The following is a 12,730-nucleotide window of genomic DNA, read 5'->3' on the forward strand; positions in this document are numbered from 1 at the left end:
GTTATATATTTTAGATAAGAAAATTTATAAACATCAAATGAAATCATTTCAATAACTGTACTTACATAAAAATAGTATGTCTTTGTAACTCTCCCACATCTATATGTATGTAGTAGTGATGGTGAATATGTAAAGATATTCACTGCAGCATATTTTGTAAAAACAAGATATTGGAAACTACTTAAATGTGCATAATTTCAAATTAATTATGGTACATTCAAAAGAAATATGATATATACTGAAAAGAATGAGTCAGGTTTACATGAACTGATAAGGACTGGCTTCTGAAATGTAGTATTATATGAAAAAAGAAGGTACAGACTACTTCCTACTCCATGTCATCATTTTATGAACAAGGAAAATTTGGGTAATGCGTAGAAATCTCTGCAAAGATCAATAGTGGTTGCCTGCTGGGGGTTGGACCTAGGTGTCAGGAAAACAGGGAAGTTAGAAAGATTTACCTTCACTGCCTCTCTCTCTCCCAGTCTGGGTCTTTTAATTTTTAACTTATGTATGCATTTCTTATTTTTTTAAATAATAAGATGATTAAAGATATAATTGGAATAAGGATTAGGATAATTAATGGAAATGATATGCACCTACAGTTTAAAAGTCACTTTTAAAAAGTACTTTGGTACAATAGTTAAACATTTCATGAAAACATTTATAACAGATATAACATATCATATAACATAACATGATGTCCCAAAAAACTATTCTGATATCAAAACTCTATACAGTCCTCCCTAATAGGTTACTGGGTATAGTAAAAAAAGCAAACACTATATACAAGCTGTAAAAATTATGTGTTGAACCATAAAGATAATGAAAGGTCAATGAATTAAGCAAGTCCTAAAAGAATGTGTGACTCTTTCTTACAAGTAAAAATGACTTCACATCCAGAAAAAGTAGACAACTGATAGGCGGGAAGCCAGGTGAAGGTCCTGGCTAATGGACAAGCCTCACCCCATCCTCCCAATCAGGTGCCTATAGTCTAAGAATAAACAGATGAAAAATGGGGGCAGAGGGACTTTCACTGACTTGTCAGAGGATTTTTTGGGCAAAGAGTAGGGATCAGAACATCGTAGCATCAAGCAACAGATCAGATTCTGAATACAGGACTGCAAGAGACTTAAGTCAGCACTGTAATCCAGTCTTCCCTTTACCTACTTACTACCAGCCACAATTTTGCTTGGAGAAGTTCCAAGCACCAGTCTACTTATATGAAGAATATGTTACACATTTTTACTACCAAGTAAGAAACCAATGGCCAACTGGTCAAAATTACAACTGCATATGTCAGTGGGCCACATATGAAAAGTTATCTTGCAGAAATACTATAACGCATGCAAAACAATATTTTTTCAATGTATGTTCAAGGTTGCTTACTTTAAAATTGTTTGTATTAGCAAAAGATTAGAATAAACATAAATGTCCATCAATAAGAAACTGGTTAGTATATTATGGTACAGTGTAATACTACACATCCATAAATAAGTTACCAGGCTCTTCGTGTGCTGATGATAAAGAAAGCCTTTCAAGGTGCATTTTTAAGAAAAAGAAGCAAGGTAAAGAATGGCATACACAGTATGCTTTTATTTGCATAAAAGGGGTGAGAGTGAAGATATATAGGAATTTGCCCATAAGTAAGTAAAATATTTCTAAAAGGTATACCAAAAGCTGGTAGTATTTAATGCTCTGAGGAGGGGTATTTGAGAAAATGAATGCATTTTCTCTTATAAAAATAAATAAATATTTTTAAAAGACTGATAGGAAAATTTTAAGGCCTGCACAAAATTGGTGGAAAAGGGGCAGAAGCATCTGCTATGGTGGTGGGGGAGGGGGGATGATGAAGATGATCAGAACCCTTCTCTCCTTCCCTCCCACCTCCTGCGATGAAGGCCCAGCCCCTGTGATGGATGTCTTCCATTTCTCTCTGAAGGAAACTGCAGGGAATCACTCAACATCACTGGATTGTCGCTTTAAAAGCATGCGGTGGATTCAACTGACTGGAAATGCATATAACGTGAATTCTACTGATGAAAACCATTACAAATGCTATAGGAGAGGAGATGGGGAAGCACACCTATATTTTCCAAGGCTTATCAAAAAAGTTTCCAAGTAGCAAAAAGTATTGTTTCCGGGCCAGAAGTGCCCCCTCAGTACCAGGAACCGGGTGCGCACGCATGGGCACTTTAAGGCAGCATCTCCTTGTATTTGAGAGCAGATCTAACAGCTGAATTTGCAGCCAGGAAAGTGCTTTCCTTTACTTGGTTTGACCTCCCCGCCTGAGAAAGTGCTAAAATCTCTAGTCCATCAAGGTTAAGATCTGCCCAAATTAATTTATGAGGGGATCTTAGGAAATTAATAGATCTCAATAGTATTATATAAAGATCAGTTCTAATGTGTGGGCAGAAAATGAAGGAACAAGGTAATTTCTGTGAAACTTAATTTTCAAGACGACACATACTCCAAAACTACCTATGGGAAAAGGTCAGACTTCTTCAACACTGATTTTAGTTTGGAATCTGCATTCCAAGACCACTTGAAGTTACCCAGAGTGCATGCTGTTCTTAAATAACTTTTGCATGGAAAGTGGTGGTTGGATAATCTTAATTGAAAACTTCACTTCCTAAGGATCTGGAGATTCATACTGAGCATTGGAAGGAGTTCTAAAACTGCCCACTGCCTTGCATTTATTCCTACCTCAAAAAAAAAAAAAAAAAAAACCCACACGATTTTGCACTCTCACCCCAAAATGAGAGGAGGGAGCTAACAAGCATTAAGATGGTGAGGCGTGCTCAGCATAATTAAACTGGCCCAGGACTTGCTGGCATCTTCAACCCGGCTCTGCATGGCACAACCTGCCTTGAGACTCCCGCTGATACCCAGAGTGGGTGTGACTGTATGGGTATAAAAAGCTGCTTTATTTATAAAATGCTGATTCATGATCAGTGAAGGTTGCCATCGTTGTTGAATACTAATGGGAAGGCATTTACTAGGAATAACATTTTTGTGAAGGAACAATTTGTGTGACCTTCCAAGCTGCTTCCAATATTTCTTATTTACTTTAGACTATTTTAAAGAAAGTGTTCAAAATCTAAATAATCAAAGGAGGGTGTAATCTATATAATTTTGTGACCAGGACAGGAAATCAACAACCAATATAGGGAGCAAAAATTAATAAATCATGTTCCCTTTATGAGGCTGATTTCTGAAGTCAGATACAAATAAGGAAGGACATATGAAATTTAAGTGTTTCATTAACTAAATCAAAATTCTCTGCTGAAAGTAATAACCTTTTCTTTTGAAATACAGAAAGAATTCAACAATTTGCTCATCATTCCTTCTAGTGGTCCATGATCATTAGCCAGTAATTTACATTACCAGTGAAGTTATCTGATTTGACAACTCCAAAACAGTTTCAGAATGAATTAGTTTCTCGGTCCTTAAGTTGCACCAACCAGTAAGCTTATCTAATGCTGATAAGAGTCCAAAATTTTCACTTGACATGGCAACTGTACAGTTGTAGAGAGGAGGCAGGAGGAGATGAGGTTTAGAACAAATAGAGCAAAGTCAAACTTTAGGTGTGGGTTCTACATCTTCCCAAAATCTCCAAAGAAACAAAATAAAATATCTGCATATTGCCTGGTCTTAAGGAAAAAAGGACACAAAACCACCCTCATTCACATAATTTCCTTCAGAAGCCACAAATTGCTAAATGACAGCCAAAGAACTCAAAAACTGAATAGCTGTGTTGAGACCTAGAACTAGCTGTATTTTGAGTTTTTCTTCGCATCTCTACAAAGTGCTTTAACTAGAAACACAACAGTCAGAGCCACATATATAGCCAAGTCTCCAAGTAGACAGGATGGCCACACAGAAGTGCAACATTGAGATCCTGTACGGTCTTCTCAATACTAAGGAAGTTCTCAAATGGAGTTTAGAGCTGCAATACCCCTCACACCTTAAACCCACTTGTACAACGGGAAAACTGCAGCTGAGCACAGTGTTAACAGTGAATCAGGTACAAAAGTCAGGGCTCGACTCAGCTGTCCCAAACTGGAGAGTGCTTTTAGTTAAGAACTGTTTTCACAGCATACACGGCTTTTTAAAATCAGATAAACAAACCCTGAGAAATCATTGTTACAGACATCGCCACTTTGTAGTAGAGAAATTGTTAAATACGTAAAGTTAATATGATGGAGAAGTTAAGGTACAGAATAATCACAGAGCAAGAAATGAGTATTTCGTGACAATCTGAGTGATTAAGGTGCCATGCGATACAAATATGTAACCATCAGTGTGTTAGGAGCATATCAGGAATATTTCCCCTTTACAAAATCAAGAGCCACATCAACAGTCAATAAAGGTAAAGCCCAAGACAATTAATTTTGAATTCTCAACATGTAGAGATCTGTTTATGAGTCAAGAAAACAAAACAAAGAATCAAAAGATAGAAAGAAGGTGAGGTTATGACCTATAGGAGAACAAAGAAAACATAACCTGCCTATTTCTGGAACAGGTCGTGCCCTCCGCAGGTGGGAGGGGATCTGGGTCGCAGGGGAAGGAAGCAGGAGGTAAGCTCCTGTGCTTGTGTGGGTAACGTCTCTGATCCTTCCTTCCTCAGCCCCAGAGGGAAGGACGGGAAGTCTGGCTGAATGTGGCCTCGTGGCTGAGCCACGCAAGCCCCTTGCCATGTTCGTCGTCCTCTCTGAAGACCACAAGTCCACGAAACGGGGCGGGGGGGGGGAGCAAGTGAAAGTGAAACGCACCATGCTTCGTGTAAACGCATATATACCCGACTCACATGAAGGCTGAGTCAAAACGGCTCTCATATGCTCAACCAAATGGAATAAACACTCACCAAAGGGTCACTGCACTGGGGTGTGAGCTCTAACAAGCAATACCAGAGGGTATGGCCGCCCCAACTTGCACATCTTCTCAGGGGCAAATTGGAAGGTTCTGTGTGTAGGTGGGGACAGTTTCCTTTGGCTTTGCTATGCTGATTTGAAGGAAAATTCTAAAGTGAATCATTCAAAAATGAGAACCAGGGCACCTTTGATAAGGGAGGGAGAGTGCTCCTTGTGGCAAAGAACTCTGAGATTATCCGAGGGTCAAAGGCAAAAACATTTTTCACATTAAATTTCTCAGAAGCTGTTTGGAATGTTTATAGGTAACCCATTACCAGATGTAATTGTTAAAGAACAGCAAGGCATTTTCCTGGAATAAATGTAGTGACAAAGGCTTTAATTTCACAGATGCTTTCTTGAGAAACTAATCAGGAGGTTTCCATTTGTCCCCAACAAGCCTCTTTTTGGTCCTGTTCTTCCTTCTCACTTTGAGCTGACCTCTGGCCCCCACCTTCCTCTACCTCTTTATAGCAAAATGAAAACAGAAGGGATCACTGAACTGGCGAGAGGCATTTGGACCATCTGAGATTGTGGAAAAATAAAACACAGGCAAGGAAACATCCATCTTTGAACTCATTTTTACAACTCCGCCATCTACAATATTAATGGTAGGGATCCATCTGGCCCTTTTTAGTTTAAAGGCATTTTATTGCAACACAGAAAACCTTGGAACCATTTGTTAAATTTTGGCAGTATAAATGCAAAAATACATATATCATGCCTAAAGAACAAAGAATCGGATAGCACGGGCACGTCCCATGCCACAACTCTGTTTCAAAAGCAGTATTCCTTTACATTTCTTTCATTTCACCAAACATACATTTAGTATTTACTCTATGCCAGGAGTAGTTTTAAGTGCTTTACAAATAACAACTTATTTAGACTTTGTTATGGTCCTTTGAGGTATAGTTCTATTTTAGATCCGTTTTAGAGATGAGGAAAAGAAAGCACGGAGGGACTGAATGACCCGCTCAAGGTCACACAGCTAAAAAGACGTGGAACTAATTTAAACCCAGGCAGTCTAGCTCCAGAGTTCACGTTCTCTCCATTATGCTGCCCCTCAAACTTTCACCAAATCTAAGTTAAGGTAGACTGTGATTTGGGCTCATCGCCTTACACATTTATTACCCTTTCACTAATTAACTCATGCCATGTTTCAGCTTCCTCAGATTCAATAACAAGAAGGAAAAGATACCATATATAAAAATAGATAAACAACAAGGTCCTACTGTACAACCCAGGGAATCATATTCAACACTCTGTAATGGCCTATAATGAAAAAGAATATGAAAAGAAATATGTATATATATGTAAAACTGAGTCATTATGCTGTACACCAGAAATAAACAACATTGTAAATTGACTGTAATTTTAAAAAAATAAGAAGGAAAACATAAATGCTATCAAACACTATGTTTGTAGTCTTTGGGAAACAGAATGAAAGTATAGAAAATAATAAAATAGTGTCCTGTATCTGCTGGGAAAGCTGGGCAGAAAGTGAAATGTTAGGAAATCCCTGAGATGTTTAAATTTCATAATGCCACTGGACCTTTCAAAGGTCTTTACACTCATTCAAATTCTGAACTGCCAAGCTGATGTTTATATTAGGGAAAATTGAATTACAAGGTCAAGAGACATGGAACAGCTCCTAAAGGTTCTTTCTGGGGAATTCCACAGTCGATGAACCTCTCAGATACAGTTTTCTCCCTGGAATTCTTGCAGCACATCCGGCAGAGTGCAAATACACTCCTACGCTTGCTTCTGCCCATCGCCCTGGCACTCTGCCTTCAGGGAAGGTGCACTCCGGGGCTCTATGCCAGGGCAGCCTTTCCTGGGTGGGGCTGGGGGCTCTGCACACCCCAGTGCACTTCAGCTTTCGCTGTGGGGGTGTCCTGCCAATTAAGGCCATGAAGGAGGAGGAAACTACTTTTTATTTGGGAGAGCTGTATGTGTTGGGTCGAGAGAATTCTCTCTTCACCCTTAGCTTTTTAACACCTGATTGCTCTTAAAGCTCCACACCTGTGGCCTCCAGCCATGCACTTTGGATACCTGGCAGAGCCGATAGACTATATTCCACCAGGTACCATTCTTCTTTTGGCCCATCTTCCTTTAAAGACAGTGCATACGAGACTAACCAGTAGGGTCACAGAAGTTTTACCTAAGTTCTCTTGGTTACTGAAAACTAGAGCTACTACCATCTTCCTTTATACAAAGAAGCAATGACCCAGCTGTCCAAAAAGTCTGGCCCAGCGCCTTGCAGGGAGCAGGCAGACAAACATTAGCCTCCTTTATCTTTCCATCCCTAACTAGAGACGTCAACCTGTGACAGTCACTCTCCCTCCTTCACAAGTACAGGACAGACATTACATGTGGTTCTCAAAGATTAAAGCAGCTGTAGGAACACTTAGCTTTCCAAACTGAAATCTACCTGATTCCTCACCCCACAAACACTTCTCTAAGGTAGGCTCCACCCTCTCCAGCACCAGCCTTCTCAGCTGTCCTTCCCTATTTCTCTAAGCCCCTTTCTCATTAGCAGTAAAACACTGGGTGGGATATATGGAACCAACTCAGCTCTCACCATCTCACCAGACACGCCAACCTAGCACTCTCAAGATACCCCAGACACTTACTTGATCGTTAGTGGATTGTTTTTGTTGTTGTTAGGGAGACTGGGATAAAATTTTAAAATCTAGATAAAATGCTGGGAACAAAATTCTCAAACTTAACAAAATTCTCAAACTTCTGTGATGTGGCTGTGACTTCTACCATTAAAATATCCATTTGTGATCACAGAAAAGGTGAGAATCAGTATTCTGATTTGGTCCTTATTACATGATGTTAAGTTCTCTAGAACTTAAAAATGATGCTTTTCAGAGGTGTTGTTTGATTACACTAGGTGGCCCATTTAGAACCCAGTCAATACAATCTCACTTCAAAAAAAAAAGAAAAAAAAAACATTTACAAACAGGTGACTTTATACAACAGCTATGGTTAGGATTTTATAAGTGCCAATAAAGTTCAGAGTTTATTTAGTGTAAATACAGTCTAGACTCGTTATCTTACCCCCATCTCAGAGCCCAGAGGGGAAAAAAAAAGAGTATGCCTGATGGGAAAACAGGAGCTGGAGATGTTTCGGACAAATGCCAAAATGAGCATCCTACGTGGCTCTCTGAATAACAAAACTGGCATCTTACTGAGGTGGCTCAGGCTAGAAAGGGGCAGAATAAGGAGTCAGGGACTGAAAACTTCCACGTTAGAACCACGCCACCAAGACTTGCTCAGTAATGAGCCCTCTGATGTGCAGACTGAAGCCATGACTGATGGTGGAAAGCCCACCCTCCGAGGACGGTGAAGTCCCAGGGATGATACTCACGCTGACACTGTCCCCAGGACCGGCGGGCCCAGCCCCAGCAGCAGTCAATCCTCCCACCATAACGACACAGGCCAATTGATGACACTATTTGCCTGGGCCACCTGCCAAACAAAAAGATTCAAAATAAATAAAGGCACTTTTTAAATTAATTTCCTCTTGGTTATTACTTTAGAAAAAATTAAATCACACCTAACAATTTTCTATGAACTCCTTCATGCCTGCAGAAATTAAAGGATAAAATAGCTTCAGGGAAATAGTTCTGCTATGATCTGATTTCAAACATCAGCCAGTTAACACATGCAAAAGCACAAGGGTGGGGGGGGGGGGAAGAGAGGGGAAAATCCTTTCTTACATGGAAATAGCACCAGATAAAACCAGGAATTCTCAAGGCTGCCACTCACAGGATGGTTTCTGAAGCTTAAAATAAAACAGACTCCTCAAAGAACCACACCTGTTACTGGGGGGAAAGCCAGTTTTGACTGATTCATCTTAAACTGAAAAGTACTAAATAATATAAGACGTGTCAAAGCAGAAAGAGAAAATTTCTCTGCCTTATATAATGGGTACAGGTGGCAAGGGGCAGAAAGAGGGGGAAGGTTCTCAAAATCAAATGAAACAGAACTCTTTTCGAGACATCACTTTTCAGCCAAAAAATTTCCCTGAAAAAAAATGTACTTGAGAAAGAAGTCTAAATAAAACCAAGGAGAGTTTAAAGTGTAGCTAACATCTCAAGTGTCCTTGTGGTTTGAAACTTTCCTGCACCAACAATGCGTGCTATTGACCTCTCTAATGTAAATAAGGGCTAAAGCAAGCATTCAATTCCAGGGTACCACTTGCCACCAGATTCCACTTTGACACCTTATTTGGTAAACTGGTTCCTTGTTTAGATTCACACATCAATAAATGATATTGATCCTCTCCCCCAACCAGAGGATCAATATTTTAATTACCTGTTTTAGACACCTTTTAAAAGCTACATGAAGATCTTATGTATAATCATGTGATGTATTTCTTATTGCAAACGTGTAAAAAAAAAACGCACAACATACTCGAAGGTGGGCAAATAATTGCTTTAATAAAATAAAACAGCCTCAGGGCGCTACCCACGTTTTCTTAAACTCTCCTAATCTTTTCAATTCCCCTTTCCTTCAGCTCCGCCTCGTGCCCCCAAGCCCAAAGGACAAAATAACCCCGAACTTTCTATTTCCTCGGTCCAGGTGATAAACAAACTGCTGTGCTTTTTGTCTTCTGCGCTTCACTGGCTCTCCTCCTTTCCTTCCAGGTACAGGAAAGCCAATCAATCGTGGAATTGATTGGTTCCAAGATTGCAGGTAAAACAGGTGCCGGCAGTCTTTCGGGCTCCGCGGGAGAGGGGGGTGGGGGGTCGTGGCGTGAGGGAGACTGGATGGTGCTGTGACCCAGGTTAAAATTTCCTGGCTACTCCTGCCTGGTTTCCCCACAAGCAGCAGCGATCCGCGCTCGGGGCGAGTCTGGCCTGTAACTGAGCGGTGGAGGGGTGGTGGGGGGTGATAACCGAGCACGTCCTCCGGACACAGACACACACACACAGTCGCCCGAGCGGATCTGGCAGGCAAGAGAGAGGGCTCCGCGCGCCGCGGCGCGAGGACCTGCAGAGTGACAGCGGAGCGGAGCTGGGGCTGTTGGAACCTGTCAGAGCACGCTGCAGTCAGGCTCGCCCGAGGTCTCGGGAGCTGGGTGTGCGTGCGTACACACATACACACACACACAAACAGCGTTCCCCTCTTTCAGCCCTTATTTTGAGTCCCTTCCCGCAAGGAAACCAAGTGGGGAGGCAAACATGTCCCCCCTGGAAGCCCTGTCGCTCCCTCTCCCCACCCTTTGTGTGAGCCGCCCTGACAGCTCCCAGCCGAGATTTGGCCTCGACCACTGTAAGTTTCCCCACTGCAGAACTGTCTAGATCAAGAGCGAGAATTCCCCGGCCAAGGGATGTCCCGCGCGTCACCTTCTCTTGGGAGACTAACCCGCACCGTCAGAGCCCAGACGCCAGGCTCGAGCCCCCTTTCTCCCCGAGCCGGGAATGGGCGGCTCGCCTCGCAGCGCAGACGCCCCGGGAAAGCGACGGCGGGGTCCCTGTACGCGCAGGGGGCGCGCCCTCTAGGCCTCGGGCAGCCACTGGTAGAGAGGGTAGTTCGACGGCTCTCCTCCCGCCGAGACGGTGCGGTGGCCCAACTTCTGGACCAAAGCAGAGAGAAGGGACCCCAGGATGGTGTGAAATTCGCGAGCGAAGGAGGAGGAGAGGGCTCCCCGGGGAACAACTCACCTCCCGTCGAACTCCGCAGCCGCCTGCAGGTAGAGCGAAGACCCAAGCACCAGCGCCAGGAGGAAATCCATGTTGGGCAGCGAGTCCTGGGCGGCGGCGCAGCTGCACGCGGGGAACAGGTTAAGGGTCCTGGGGGCTCAGGAGAGGCGCGCTCGCCTCCTGCCTCCCTCGAGGAGCTGCGGGAGCCGGGAACCCCTGCGGCCGCCGCGGCTACTGCTGCCACTTTCGGAGGAGAGCGGCGCGGCGCGCAGCCGGAGCAGGTCTGCTGCACGGCGTCCGGAGCCCCCTCCGCCTCCCTGCCCGCGAGGGGAGGCGCTGCAGGGGGAGCTGCGCCGCCTGCGGGGAGGGGCGGGGGTCGCGCGTGCGCTCGACTCGCCGCTCTCCCGGCCCCGGGTGAGGCGAGAGGGCGCTCAGCCGCTCGATGGGAAGCTCGGGGGCGGGGGCGCTGCGGGAAGGCAGCGTCTCTTGGGGACCAGCCAAGCGGGGCGAGTGCCAGGCTGGGAGGAAAGTTGCAAGCCCGGCCTCGGCGAGGGAAAGCAGGGCGCTCGGCAGGAAAGTGTGAGCCAGGGAGGAAAGGGGCCCCGGGCGGAGGTGCGCGCTCCGCGGGTTCCTCTCGAACAGGTGGCGACCGCAGGGGCGAGCCGTAGCTTTCACCGGAGGGCAAAGTCCAAGACGAGAGAGGTTTATGGGGCTGGAGCTGAACAGTGTCTGCCTTTAGTGAAACCACAGCACGACTTGGACAAATTAGCAAAGGCAAACTCCGGGAGTTTGCTTCTCCCACAGAGTTGGCAGAGGCAGAGTTTTAAAAATTTTCTAACCACCGAAAGAAATGTTTGGCTCTCCAGTGAGTTTTGAAGAAGAAACGTGCAGACTGTTTCTATCTCTGCCAGCTCTAGTCTGAGCACCTTAGAGGGACAGCAGCGTCTGCCCTCCAGGGGCACGTGCAGGCCAGAGAGAGGCGGGCCAGTTACACTTACAAGTCTTGTGCCAGATCTTGCCGAGATCATTCAGAAACCATTTTGAGCAACCATTGTTGCTCTGTCGTTGCAGAGCAAAATGTATTGTACCAAAGGACTGTGTTCAAACGAAAATACTCAGTGGTTAACCTAAAATGCATGTTAAAACATCAGTCTAATCAAGTCTCCTCTCTTCCCAAACCCTAGCCGGAATGACTGCCCAGGGCAGTGATCTGGTGTCCCATACCTCTCAGACCCAGTTTCCTATGCCCTCTCTTCCTCTAATCCCTGGCTTCCGTTCCTTTCCTGCACACTCTTGCCTCGGGCCATTGACTGACTACTACTTCTGACTGGACCCAGATATCTGCGTGGCTCATTCTCACTTCAGTCTTTGCTCAAATGTCACCTCTCCGAGGAGACATACCTTGACCACCGCATTTAAAATTGCAACCTGTCCCCTCCTGATGTCTTGTCTGTTCTACTTTGCTCTTTCACTCATAGTTTCCTATATAATTTGCTTACTTCTTATTTTGTATGTCTATTTTTCTGCTAGAATGGAAACTCTACAAGGGCCAGTTTCTTTGTTCAGTGCCTGTAGTGTAGTAGGTGCTCATAAATGTTTATGGAATGGGTTTGTTAGCCTATACCCCCCGCCCAATCTTTAGTTTCTTCTTGAGATTTCTCCAACTTTAAATTTTTAATGGAAAGTTCTGTGACAGAGTGACCTCACTATCCTGATCTCTTATGTGTATAAACACAGGAATTTTCTGCTAGAAAAGGAAAAATAATGGTTTCAACTTAAATGACTCTGATTTCAAGTTGTTTCTGTTAGCAAAACAAGTTTCTATTTTAATCTCAGGAAATATCCATGCCAGTTCAGGCTTGGGACATTATTTTAGGCAAACAGCTTGGTGTCATCCATTTCAGATCTTCCTAATGAACTCCCAAAATGTCGGAGTCAAACTATTTTTTCTGCAGAAAATCAAATTTTGCAAGTGTAGCACAGGCTTGGTTCCAGGGTCCAGTGGCTACTCTGTAGCCATTTTCCTTGTTGACTGGTTCCTGGATTGAGCAATGGATGATTAGGGAGGAAGGGGCTAACCTACAGGCTAAAAACCGGAGATAGAAGGAGAGGAGGACAAGCCGCAGGTGAAAAGATGAATATGTGGAGCAATAGCGTAATACC

The 12,730-nt window shown here is 43.8% G+C and overlaps 1 protein-coding gene across 4 annotated transcripts in view; it reads right to left on the reverse strand.

The window, feature by feature from the left end:
• NPNT (nephronectin) overlaps positions 1–10,868 on the reverse strand; it is a 70,471-nt gene extending 59,603 nt beyond the window's left edge. The window contains exons 1-2 of one of the 4 annotated variants that reach the window (XM_064484405.1): positions 10,589–10,865; positions 8,287–8,387 (exon numbers count right to left, since the gene is read on the reverse strand). In XM_064484405.1, coding sequence (XP_064340475.1) covers positions 8,287–8,387; positions 10,589–10,659 — 172 coding nt within the window. In that variant the 5' untranslated portion in view covers positions 10,660–10,865. Of the gene's footprint in view, positions 1–8,286; positions 8,388–10,588 lie in introns of all 4 variants that reach the window. The other 3 variants (XM_064484399.1, XM_064484400.1, XM_064484402.1) reach the window with 3 other exon arrangements.
• Between the last annotated feature and the right edge of the window lie 1,862 nt (positions 10,869–12,730).

Source organism: Camelus dromedarius, chromosome 1, assembly GCF_036321535.1.
Source record: "Camelus dromedarius isolate mCamDro1 chromosome 1, mCamDro1.pat, whole genome shotgun sequence".
NCBI classification, from domain to species: Eukaryota; Metazoa; Chordata; class Mammalia; order Artiodactyla; family Camelidae; genus Camelus; species Camelus dromedarius.